At 48.2% G+C, this 13503-nt stretch overlaps 1 protein-coding gene across 5 annotated transcripts in view; it reads right to left on the reverse strand.

The window, feature by feature from the left end:
* The window catches only part of LOC144833854 (intercellular adhesion molecule 1-like), a 499750-nt gene that overhangs the window by 388665 nt on the left and 97582 nt on the right, over window positions 1-13503 (reverse strand). For all 5 annotated transcript variants that reach the window (XM_078689198.1, XM_078689194.1, XM_078689195.1 and 2 more), the window contains exon 2: window positions 8714-8842. In XM_078689198.1, coding sequence (XP_078545324.1) covers window positions 8714-8842 — 129 coding nt within the window. The remainder of the gene's footprint in view (window positions 1-8713; window positions 8843-13503) is intronic.

Raw genomic sequence — 13503 nt, forward strand, 5'->3', positions numbered from 1 at the left:
GGTGTCCGTGTCCACATTATTGCTGCTCTCCAACATGCGGGCCTAGGGCCCTTTCCAATTTTACACTGGCGACGAGGCCGGTAGTGCAGCCCATGCGTGCCACTACCCACAGCACGACAAGAAGAAAAAGTGGAAGAGAGCTGCCCGCCTGAAGGGCATCCCCTGCAGCACGGCGCAGCGTGCCGAGAAGCCGGTGGGCACGTCTGAGCCTAGCAGCGACCGGGAGGCCCACAGCAAGCCGACCGGAGCCCACCCGCGTTGACCGACACCAACAAGCACCACCAGGGAGGAGCGGACCGCCCAGTGCCCACCTGCGACGGCCGCAAGGCAGAGACCCCCACCGGAGAGGTGCACGGGCCGGGCGGAGCCCACCCGCCACGACCACGACAGAGCATCAGGCCCGCCGGCCGAAGGTGAGCCGGGAGCGGGAGGTGACTCCCCCGGAAGACTGCACCAAAGCGGAGCCCACCCGCTATAGACATTAACTCTAATGCCCAGCAATAAGCAGGACCAGCGGAGCTCACCCGCGGCCTGCCCGAGTCGTCCTCTGCCCCCGCCGCGTGTGTGAGCGGCGGGGCATAGAGACTAGAGACGGCGTGGGAAGGGGCGGCCGGACCCGCAATCACTAAGAACAACGAGGGGGAGGGAGCGGAGTAGCTACCCGCCTCCCGACCCCCCTCGCAACGTGGTCGGGCAATCAGCGGGCCAGCGTAGCCCTCCCGCGGGCTGCCGGTAGCACCCCCAACAAGGAAACACACTGCAGAACCGGCGGAGCCCACCCGCGGCCTGCCTCGAGCGCCCCCGCCCAGGGAAGAGTGACTGGAGTGACGCGCTCCCCCGCCTGAGGGAAGCATCAACACCCCCCCGCCGCCCGCGTGAGGACTGCCGAGGCTACCGCGGGCCGGGAGGGGAAAGCAGAAGAGAATGAAGCGCATGCATGCGGCCAGCGCCGCCGAGAGCTAATGTGCATCCACCTCGTGGGCTCCATGTGAGGAATAAAGTGCCTGTAAGCGGCCAGCGCCGCCAAAGATAAGCTGTGCCAATCAAAACTCCCTTTCCAATTTTACAACGGCTTCCTCTCTGGCACAGTGAACTCTTTAACCTGCGCTGTTTTGTGGTTCGATTGGGTCATTCTACAGAACTGGGTTGAAGCTGCCAGTAAAACACTCAGGTAGTACCCATCACATGTAAGTTTTTTCAGCTATCCGCAGTGGCAATCTTCACGACTCACGCGTGAGTTTACATATTAATAATTAATGACACGTTTTAACATTACATACAGAGCCCAAATTTGTGCTGCAACATGAGGAAGATCCAATCCCAATTAAGTTTAGTGAGATCTCAGAAACGGTAAGCGCTGTTTTGGCCCACTTTCTGTCTGTTATGATATGCACCAGTAAGATTAAGCGTGCACTAAAAAGGTCACGAAGCATCCAGACACTTATTGCTAGTTTGTGCCTGCTCCACACATCTTCGTGGTGTTTAGAAGATAAGTGTGCCAATTTCTGATCCTGTTTCTTTTTCTGAAAAACCTCACTTTCTAATAAATGCATTTCCCCTTCTGTCTTCTTGAATTTTCTTGCTATGGTAAATACAACAAATAATTTTTCACTAAATTGAGTATTTCCACCCCAGCATGAGGTTGGGGTATAAGACAGTAATTGCTCTAAAGAAAATAGGCAGGCAGGGCCACCATTACAATTACGTAACACACCATATAATCCAATCTACACAACAGAATTCCACATCATGCCACAAATTTCAACAGTACACCACATAACTCCAATTCAACCCACATAAATCCACTCCAAACACCTTACATCCAATCCACTCCAAACAAAAACACATAGAGAAAAGACATTGTCATTTACAATGCCAATAGCTCTACATCTCTCAAATGCGAGCCCTATTGAATTGCATATGCTTGTTCTGTTTAGGACTGGGACAGCCCAACCCAAAGATGGCTGATTGAACGCTAGCAAGATGGATCGTAACTTTTATTGTTAATCTCTCAAAGCATCATGGCAGCCATCTTGGGGTCAGGTCATCCTGATAAGCAAAAAGAAACACCAATAAAGCAGCCAAAATATTGCCACGCTCTCACTCGAGTTCTGAAAAGTGCATACACAAAATGCCTGCTGCAGTGAAAAAAAAATCTATAAAAAAATGCATGGATGCATGTGTGCGAGATAAAGTATTGAATGCACTAACTGGCTGGAATTTCCAAAATGCAAACTAGTTTTTCCTGCATTGCACTGGACACACTTTCAAGGCATTGGAAATTTATATTAAACTGTCAATGGCATGAGGTCGGACATGTTAAAATTCTGAAGCTCGCTATATGTATATGTTGTAACAGAGTGGTAACAAAGCACTGGCACACCACTGCACTGTCAGTCCAGACTAAAACAAGCATTGCCAAAGAAAATAGGTCTAGCCTTTGAGACCTACAGACTTTGTCAATGGTTTTTAGTCATTCTTCTCAGAAAAAAAGCCTTTTACACTGCCAGCCATATAAATTTGCAAGTGCTTTTAGCACACACGAAAACCATGGTTGAAATAATTTTTTTGAAGCAAGGGCAAGGGCAAGGGCAAGCAACTCTGAGGGTTGTGGCCAAAACTGAGGGAGTGGGTGGGGCACATGGAGGGCATGGATGAGGGAATGCAACACATTGGGTGGGGAGGAGAAGCAGCAGGTGGCAGAGAAGCAGGGCATGGGTCTGGAAGCAAAATGGAATGCAGGGGGACAGAAGCAACACATAGGAAGGGGGTGGAGAGGAGAAGCAACAGGGGAAAGCGCACCATGAAGCAGGTGGGGAAAAGCACAGGGTGACGGAGAGCAACACAGAGTACACAGGAGAGAAGTACAATAGGCATTAGCGTAGCCAATAGGTCTTCACTTTGGGACCTTATAAGTGTATAGTTATCCAGTACAATATTCTTGGTGCAACAACATTAACTGTTACATGGCTAAACACTTATAAGGTCCCAAAGGCGAGACCTATTGGCTATGCCGATGCTTGTTTAATATTTTAGCAAGGGTGCAGGGGGTGTCACTTTGACACCCTCTAGCACCCCAAGTACAGGCTTGTGTGCCATGTGGCACACAGACATGCCCTAAGGGCATGTCTGTGTGTCACATGGCACAGGTGTGCATGCACACATGTGCATGCACACCTGGATTTGGTATTTTACCACCCAATTGGATTGGGTGGTAAAATACCGATTCTTAAAGCCCTGTGGCACTCTGACATGTGCCAGCTACATCTGCATTTACAGAATCGGTATTTTACCGAGTCTGTATTTACCGATTCGGTAATTTTACCGAATCGGTAAATACAGAATCGGTAAAATACCGATTCTGTAAATGCATCCCCTACATCTGAAAACCCTAATACCGGTCGGAAACGGCCCAAATCGGCCGTTTCCGATCGGTATTAGGGCTCCTACATCTGGCCCTAGGTGATTTGCCCAGGATCACAGGATATTGAACCGAGACTCAAATCTTGTTCCCCAAGCTCCAAAGTGGGCAGCTCTGGCTGTTACTCCATATCCTTTCCAGTAAACATAAACACAAGCAAAAGAACTGTGACTAATAACAGGTGTAGGGGTCATCTGCAGCTTCCTCTTCACTCTGCTCTACCTCACGTCCCTTTCATGGCACCGCGTCCCAACCTGTAAGGTGTCCTGTGGGTGTGGGGCTGACACACCTGCTGCCTCGTCCTGGTGTAGATGTCACGTTCCCCAGTCTTGAATGAGGCTATCTACGGCCTAGAGGCACTGAAAAACGCAGAAATAGTCACCTGAACCTGTACTAGAGAGAAGGGTGGACTCGCAAACAAAACTCACATGGCTGTTTGCAGTGAGGTGATGGGCAGGTGGGGTCGTTACCAACATTAAGGAAAACTCGTGCTTGCTATGAAGAGCCTCAGCTAACCACACGGCAGGACGTCACATTTGGACAGCTTGTGCCCATCCGTGCTGAGCTTTCACTGCACGCATCAAGCCAACTTCTTAAGGCATTGCAGGAAACCTCCCAAAAGCATTGCATAACACCTCATGAGAAGATCGCCATCTAGAGGTTTGAGGAGGAATTTCTTCCGCAGGGATGCGGACGGTTCGCTTCTTCAAGTTACTAACGACACGGTGGTGACACCTGAGGACACCAGTCCAGAGTGCCCAGTGAAAAGGACAGTGGACGCATCACCCGGTAGACGTATGCCATGCTCCAGGGAATCCCTCCTGGAGATCTCTTGGTGCTGTGGGAGGCAACAGTGCAGATGGGGCTGTGCAGCAGAGTTCACTGTGATGGAACTGTGCTCTGATACTACCCATAATAATGTAACATCACTAGCAGCGACTTCTACAGGGGAAGCCCAGCCAAGAGACAGTTCATTCTAAGTCACTGTGAGGGCATCATGCTAAAAGCATTCTCCCTGCTTGGACTCATCTCCCTGAAGTTCTCTGTCTCCAATGTATGAGAAAGGCTGAAAAAGTTGCCAAAGACATAAAGTTGGCATTCCATCCATTGCCTGAGCAGAATGGAGCAGCTGGATGCTTATCGAGCTTGTGAAGCTTGGCACAGCATGTGACGTCAGACAAAGTGTGCGGAGGTTGCTAGGCTTATTACAGATTGGCAATGTGGAAGACGTGGCCGTGACGGCATGAAATAAACAAGTGGGAGGGGTGGGGGAGTGCGGCCGAGAGCAGGGACTGGGGAAGGCATATTAGCAATCTGGAAGGTGTGTCCGTGACTGCGGCAGGCGAGTTCAGCGACGCGCAGCGTATACCTTGGTAACAGATGGCGCCGCTGCTCGCTACCTCAAGGGAAATGCCAAACGTGCCCCAGTGGCAATTGAAACCAATGCAAAACATGCACTAATTTAAGCAAAAGTCCTGAGCGATTGCTAAAGGTCCTCTCCTATGCAGCGCTTGCGCGCTGCTTAGGCGAGACCTAAAAAGGAGATAGCTGGACATGCAATCTTGTAGAGTGCGTAACCAAAGGGAAAGCGGTAGTGCTTGAAAAGCGCATAACGGGATCATAGAAGCCAGCCAATCAAAAGAGCTGGCAAAAAGGCATTGGAGGGGAAATCACAAGAATGACAATATACGAATAGGAAGCAGGCAAAAGAGAGTGAGAGGCAAGTCAATCAACGATGAGCAATGGGGGGGACTCCAAGTCCTTCTATGTTCTTGGTGAACACCAGAAACTCCCTCTTTGTGGCCAATGTGACCGGTATTAAAACTGGGAGAAATATAAGCCTGTTGCCTCCACGGATCACTGATTTTCTAATTGCAGTTTTAGGGACATGGTCTCATCAGTCACCCTAGCAGCACCAGCACAATTGCTCCCGCCTTGGTATCGCGGTTGTTATTCAACCAGGGAAATCTTAAGACATTTGAACTATCTTGCTTTGCTTTGCCAATGTCTTTAGCCATGCTGTATAGCATTGTGGCTACTCTGCAGCATTGCTAAAACAAGCATTTACAATGCAATAGGTCTCGCAGCATTAAAGTTTGAGTTATTGGCATTGTGTATGACAATGCGGTGCATAACATTTTTAGCAAACTTTGAATTGTTGAGCAGTGAGAGTGTGTGCAACAGTATGCTGTTTTTGAAAGCAGTGTGGTAGAGAGTGCAGGAATTTGGGTGACCTGAGCAATGTGGATGATGCACCTCACGCACGGGGCTGCCGCAGTTATTATTCACACAGCTCTGATGGTGCACTTCACGCACGGGCTCACAGCTGTTATTATTCACACAGCTCTGATGATGCACCTTACGCACGGGCTCACAGTTGTTATTCACACAGCTCTGATGATGCACCTCACGCACGGGGCTGACGCAGTTATTATTCACACAGCTCTGATGATGCACCTTAGGCACGTGCTCACAGCTGTTATTATTCACGGAGGAGTGTGGCTCAATGGTTAGAGCGGCAGACCCTGATGCAGAGTTCTGGTCAGGGATCGATTCCCGCCTCGGCTGGGTCTTGGGCTCAATTTCCTCGGACCTGTTAATTATCGCCTCGGTGCCTATTCTAATCACGGGCCCCATGCTGCAACTCTGGGCAATAGCTTGCTTAGCCTCCACACCGGCCCCAACAGCGCTAAGGATGCCTGGCTTCACCCTGTGAGTGCCCAGGAGTGGACACTTCACAGGGAAAGCCAGGAGGGGTTCCACAGCGGTATGAGTATCAGCGCCAGGAAGCCGAATAGGCGACACTGCAAGGTGACCGTCTGGTGACAGTGCGCTCTATAAGTACCATGACATTTACATTTACATTCACACAGCTCTGATGATGCACCTCACGCACGGGGCTGACGCAGTTATCACACAGTTCTGATGCACCTTAGGCACGGGCTCACAGCTGTTGTTATTCACACAGCTCTGATGATGCACCTCCGGCACGGGCTCACAGCTATTATTCACACAGCTCTGATGATGCACCTCATGCACGGAGCTGACGCAGTTATTATTCACACAGCTCTGATGATGCACCTTAGGCACGGGCTCACAGCTGTTATTATTCACACAGCTCTGATGATGCACCTCACGCACGAGGCTGACGCACTTATTATTTACACAGCTATGATGCACCTTAGGCACGGGCTCACAGCTGTTATTATTCACACAGCTCTGATGATGCACCTCACGCACGGGGCCGACGCAGTTATCATTCACACAGCTCTGATGATGCACCTTAGGCACGGGCTCACAGCTGTTATTATTCAAACAGCTCTGATGATGCACCTCACACACGGGGCTGACGCAGTTATTATTTACACAGCTCTGATGCACCTTAGGCACGGGCTCACAGCTGTTACTATTCACACAGCTCTGATGATGCAACTCACGCATGGGGCTGACGCAGTTATTATTTACACACCTCTGATGCACCTTAGGCACGGGCTCACAGCTGTTATTATTCACACAGCTCTGATGATGCACCTTAGGCATGGGCTCACAGCTGTTACGGTGCTTCCTGCTTTTTACTGGGGGCAACCTGGCTGGATAAATGCAGTGAAGTTTCTCAATGTAAAGACTTTGCTGCCTCAGCTGCATGTTTAAGTCTAAGCTCGGGACTAAGCTCGGGAGAGGATCCATGCAGTACAGGCCAGACCCCGCTTCACTCTCACAGACTCTCTTCCACCTGTTGCCCCGCAGCAGGAGCCCTCGGGAAGCATCTCACGGGTCGTGAGGAGAGTTCAGCCCACAACGTACAAAGTGTTCAGCAGTCGGAAAAAGATGTCCCCCTATCAGGCTGTTCTGGGGCCAAACCAGTAATAACGAGCAACACCTTCGGGTAAAGTTCGCGCTATACAAATTCGCATTACATAAATAGCAATAACAAAAAAACTATCGCTATTGTAACAAAAAGGTAAAACCCATACCAGATATGCGACCCCAGGGCGAGAGAGTGGAATGAGCGGAAGCAGGAATAGACGTGCGCGTGCACTGCCGAAACCTGCCATGGGGCGAGACTTTCATTTCTGCTGGAAGCCCGCGCCCACGGAGTGCCCGGCCAGAGGAGCAGTGGTGACGCGGGGCTCCGATGCCCGAGGGAGAGCCCCGCGGTGGCAGCTGAAGTCCGGAGTGAGCTGAGTGGGGCTTAGTTGAAGTGGGGGGTGGCGGCGGGGGAGCGGGGGATGTCTCTGTGCGCTGGTGTGTGTGTGTGCACTCGTGTGTGTGTGTGCGCGCGCTCTTGTGTGTGTGCGGCGGGGGGTGTGTCTCTGTGCGCTCGTGTGTATGCATGCGTGTATGTGCGCTAGTGTGTGTGCGTATGTGTATGTCTCTGCGTGTGTGCAAAGAAAATGAAAGCTGGCAACACTGTCGCTCGAACCGCGCACTCCCAGAGCCATCTGGACAGCAGTAAAAACGAAACATAAACAAAGTGAAAGCACTGTCTCGCTAAGCACGCATTGGAAGGAAACCATAAGCTGCTCAATGGAACGCGCGTTCGTGTGCGCGTGGCCCACTCAATTCCAACTCTTTCACATGCGTGTGGCCAGTCTTGTCTCCTGGAAAGCACAGTCGCTAACAATAGGTCTCTGGCGAGACCGCTCTTCGCGCGGTTAACGCCACGAGACCTAAAAAAAAGACACAACGTGGCACGTTCAACACACATGTGCACCCCAACAAAATGTCTCTTTTATTTTTACAGATCCGAGATGGATAAGTATATAAAAAAAAAATAATAGCATGAATCTGTACTGCTGTTGATTATGAGGTACAATTGTCGCAATAATATGCAATGTTTGTCTGAAATATGCCCTGCATTTGTTCTTAATAAAAACTGTTGTTTTAAAAAAAAATAGCATGAAAGCACACTTTTAAAATGTAGTTCCAAAGCACTTTAAAAATAACATGTAAATGATGAGTGGGTTCAGGAGGGGTGGGGTGGATGAGTAAAGCGAAATGGCAGGCAGGGAAGAAGAAACACAGCAGAAGGGGAGAAGCAACACGGTGAATGGGGGAGAACACAGGAGAAAGAGCACTGTGGAGTGCCGGAAAGAAGCATGAAAGAGAGCAACATCAGTGTGGGTGAGGGGAGAGAAGCACTTAGACGAGAGAGAGAGAGCAGTATGGACGAAGGGAGGAAAGCACATGGACTCTCATGGAGTGCCTAAACAAAAAGAAACAAGCATTGCCATAGCTGAAAGGTCGTTGACCATTGAAGAAGGCACTTCACAATGCAGCAAGCAGAATTACCTTTGAACTCCATATCAGCAGGTGCAGCATCAAGAGATTTAGTAGACAAAAGGTTGCCACGTGATGCATTACCCATTGAATTCTCAGTATCACCCATTGAACTCTCAGGAGTAGACAATGTAACGCCAGCTGCAAAAGAAGGACATTGTCAGCAAGAATCTGAACATAAATCAAATTTAGAAAAGTCAAGGCCATTTTGAACACTCTCTCTAACGTTTGACATATCTGAAAAGGCTTTCTGTTAAGCAAACATTAATCAACTTTAGGCAGTCTATTCCGACTCCATCAAGTGTTATTGGTGAGCTTTGCAGAAGAGTTCCCCACTCAACCTTATATACTCTTCAAAATGGTGACTCTCCTTGTTAGAAGGGCGGTCCCGGGGAGGCAGAAGATGTCTGACTGACCACCCCTAGGTCCACCCCTCCGTCGAGAAGTAGCCGAGCGTTAGTGAGAGGCCTCCTGGGTAAGGGTCCCCTCCTAGGTTCATACAGCAGAGTAATCACACCACTACAAATGGACGCCACACAGGAGGATAAGTTCTTTAGGCTTTTATCAAGAATAAAGGGTTGTTTGTCTTCAGCGATAGGTACAGGCAGATCGAGGGATCTGAAAAGTCTCGTAAATAGGGGACAGGGTAGCGGGATAGTCTTTGTCCTGAGGACGGAAGGGATACCCTGCGCACAGCTCTCAATCCTCGAGCCGGGGGGTTCCGAGAGGATGGGCCGCGGCAGCGCCAGCAGGCTCCACAGATGGTTCAGCTAAGATGGACCGCGGCAGCGCCAGCAGGCTCCAAAGATGGTTCAACTAAAATGGACCGCGGCAGCGCCAGCAGGCTCCAAAGATGGTTCAGATAGGATGGACCGCGGCAGCGCCAGCAGGCTCCAAAGGTGGTTCAGCTAAGATGGACCGCGGCAGCGCCAGCAGGCTCCAAACATGGTTCAGCTAAGATGGACCGCGGCAGCGCCAGCAGGCTCCAAAGATGGTTCAGCTAAGATGGACCGCGGCAGCGCCAGCAGGCTCCAAGGATGGTTGCAGGTTTCAGGGGAAAAGGAGTTTGTCTCGGGGTCAGCCGCGACAGCGTCAGCAGGGCTCTCAACTCCAGGATACAACTGCCGTCCTACTCCGGGGCTGGTCCAGATATAGGACTGGGGTCCCTTGATGTCCGGACCCTCTCGCCTGGGGGTCAGAGGGGCCGGGATGATGGTGTCCAGACACCCAGCAGGGGGGTGGAGCCAGCACCCAGGGAGGCCGGAGGGCGATCGATACCAGGCGTCCGGGGACGACTGGAGGGCCATCGAAACTTCCCTCCTCTAGGATCTGTTGAGTGGCCACTCTACCACTCGGGGGGATCTTGGTGCCTCGATGTCGGGGCTTCGCTGGGGCCTTGGCCGGGGCCGAGGCCACGTGCTCGGGACGTGGTGGTCCAAGATGGAGTCGGACGAGGCCTCGTTCTCATAACGTGATGGGCCCAGGATGGAGTCGGGCCGGTAGGGTTGGGGATGTGCTGGGTCCGCCATGTTCCAGGGGAGGAGAGCGATGGTGTGTCAGGGGGGTTGCTCTCGTTGGTAGTTCGTGTAAGGTCGGGCCAAGGGTCGCCCGGGGTCTGATGGAGGGCCGTTGTCGTCCTGGGCCCGCCATGCGGGGAGGGTTAGGACCACGCCGTGGGGCCGGGTCCAACACTCCTTTATTAACAAGAAAAAGTAATTTGATCTTAACAAAGACCCACAGGTAACATAACTTTGCTTGTCTTGAAATCATTCACATTTCCATTACAGTTTTTGACACATTGTCCTTAGCATTGTCATAATTTTTTTAAATTCAATAATGTGTAAATCTTTGTTTATCTAAGAAGGATTGAGATCAGTGCAGAGAGCCCTCCCTTCCAACGTTGCAAAAGTAAAAAACCCCGTAACAGAATTGGAGCAGTTATGGTATGGAAAAACACTCAGATTTAGATAGGGTCTGAGGCAATTTTTAAGGACCTAACATGGATAATGATCAACAAACAGTGAGCAACCCAAATAGACCCTTGAGGGCTTGGGTGATTAAATGGAGGGGTAAAGTTGCCTTCAAGGGATGTGATTACATTTAGAACTTATTTATTAATAAAACTTAAATTGGGAGGAAAAATCAATTGTCCTCATGTGTAGTTAAAACAAAGAGTAAATTGGCAAATCACATTTAACAAATCTTAATACATACACAACATATAAACAACAAAACACAAAGGTGTATATAAAAAATAAATTTTATCAAAAGATTCTTCAATCAGCAATAATTCAAAAGAGCAGGGAAGGAAATGCAGGTACACAAATATTGAACAACTAATAAGTGGCACAGCAAAACCTAAAAAACATCTATCCCAACACAAAATGACTCAAACACTGCAGGGATAAGATGAAATGTCGACGTTTCGGTCTCCTAAATCAAAGTTATCGAGACCATCCTCAGGACTGATGTCAATTCTACACTGCTAGAGCTGTAATGTAATCTGAAACATAAATGTTTACAATTACATATTTATCATTATTCAGAAAAGTTAATACACCCAAGTGACAAACCTAACTACATAACTACATATACTACTGATATTGAACATACAAAAATCATTGGGACTTACAGATAACAAACCTTTTGCGTTATTTAATTTAAAACCAAACACAATTTGCTAACATTTCATAACATTTGAGAAAAGATTAAGGATTCCAGTTTGGACAGTACTTATGCAGGAACTGAATTGGTCAGAGTTCGTTTAAACAAAGACAACTGATAACATGACCAGTAGGAGAGATTTTTAGTACAGAAAAAACGCTAGTTTGACAAATATTCGGCAAAGTGACATCACTTGATTCATGCACTAACGTTAATCGAATTCTAGGCATCGTGAAAAATAATTTAAAATCCAGCAAGCCTGAAAAGGTCACTACACTTCCAAATGTGTAGCACAACTACTTTAAACATATTAGATACGGATGCTTGACAAACGTACCGGGGGAGAGACAGTTGCCAGGGTGGAAGTAATCGCAGGGGAATTCGAATAACCAGAAGTGATACCTAAATAAACCGAAAGAATTTCTACTTAGTGCCAGCGAGGTTAGAAATATTGTTAATCTAAGTGCACATCAGGTATACAGTACCTGGGGGTAAAGTAGAACCAAGCCTCAAATTGATAACAGGGGACAAGGTGGACCTTCACAGGAGATGTATAGTTGTAACTAAACAATAAAAGCACTGAAAAAGATGGACAGGTCCGTCAATATGTTGAAAAGTATTTATACCGCACTCATTTAGCTTCAAATCAAAGAAGTTGCGACAGACCTCTGATAATGGCAATATGGGCTTTGAGTGCGAAGTCCTCGTGATTTTCAAAAAATAGATGTATCAAGAAAACTGATTTAATCTAGAAAAATGAAAAATCAGTAAACTACCGAACACATTTATGAAAGCATACTGAAGCTAATGATATAGCGCTGAAAAGGAGTAACTACCTTAGTCACAGCAGCAATATCATGGACTGGGACCTCGGGGCGCTTCAATCGATTATTTTCTGTAATGGGCGATAAGGAAAAGAAAAGGCGGGCAGTCAGCGTGAGAGTAACGAGCTAAGTTAAACAACGCTGTACTGGGGAGAAAATGCAGCGCATTTCGCTTACCTAAACAAATCCAACGGGTCGGGATCAGTCTGACCGGCAGCGCTGCTTCTGGCGAAGTAGTCAGTGATCTGCCGTCATACAATTTAAAGCGCTGTTTGGAGCGCGAGAGAGGACTACATGCCTATCTCTCTGCGCAAGTATTCCGTCGCCATCTTTGAAGGGTCAAAAAACGAAATACGAACGGCGGCAAAAGCCTGTGTTTAATCGGGCATGGTTGCCATTAATTCGGGGTATAGAGTGTTAATTTAAAACAAGGGTGCCTTGATGGAAATACAGAGAGCCCTTATAATGAATTAAGCAATATTTTAAGGGGGAAGTGGTCTATTTCGTGAATAGGGAATACCCAATTTTAAACACAGTTAGAAAGTCTTCAAAATAGTGAGTCGTACGTTGGTGAAGCATCCACATTTTTTTCAAAACAAATATCAAGCACCTAATAATGAAATAGCAGAATATTAGAGAGATTTAACATCTAATACGGACAAGTCATATTGAATGGGCTTTCATAATGTCAGCTTCGGACCTAGAACAGATTGCAGAGATCAACATTTATAGAGATAGAGAACAGAACTCCTACCTAGGAGAGGCATGCCAAAGCATGCCATTCAGTTGCAGAATTAAGGCCCCTTCTAACTGTGTCTGTTAGGCAGATTAATTTGCCTTCTCTTAGTGAGAGAATTCTATCGACATTGTTTTGTCGTGTGCTTGGTCGAATAACTTCAAGCACCCACCAGACCATGTCAGTCTCTTTGTGGCCAAATTGAAGGTAGTGTTCAACCAAGGGGGCATTCTCTTTCTTGCAGCGAATTCGCGACTGATGTTGCAGAACGCGCTTTTTAATGGGTTGTATGGTTTTGCCCAGGTAATGGAGTAGGCAGGGGCATTGAATGCAATACACCACATTTGTGGTATTGCAGTTAGAGAAATTCTTGGCTGTGAACTTCACACCATTAATCGTACATGTTTTCATGGTCTTGGTGGTGGCACAAGCCACACAATTGTTGCATTTATAATGACCTGTTAGCGGAGCTAGTTGCCTCATGTTCTCAACGATATTATCTTGTGGAGTGTTATCGTATGCATGGATAAGCCTATCCTGCAGATTTGTGCCACGTTTAAATGAAAATAATGGTTTTT

Source organism: Lissotriton helveticus, chromosome 1_1 (genome assembly GCF_964261635.1).
Source record: "Lissotriton helveticus chromosome 1_1, aLisHel1.1, whole genome shotgun sequence".
Taxonomy (NCBI): Eukaryota; Metazoa; Chordata; class Amphibia; order Caudata; family Salamandridae; genus Lissotriton; species Lissotriton helveticus.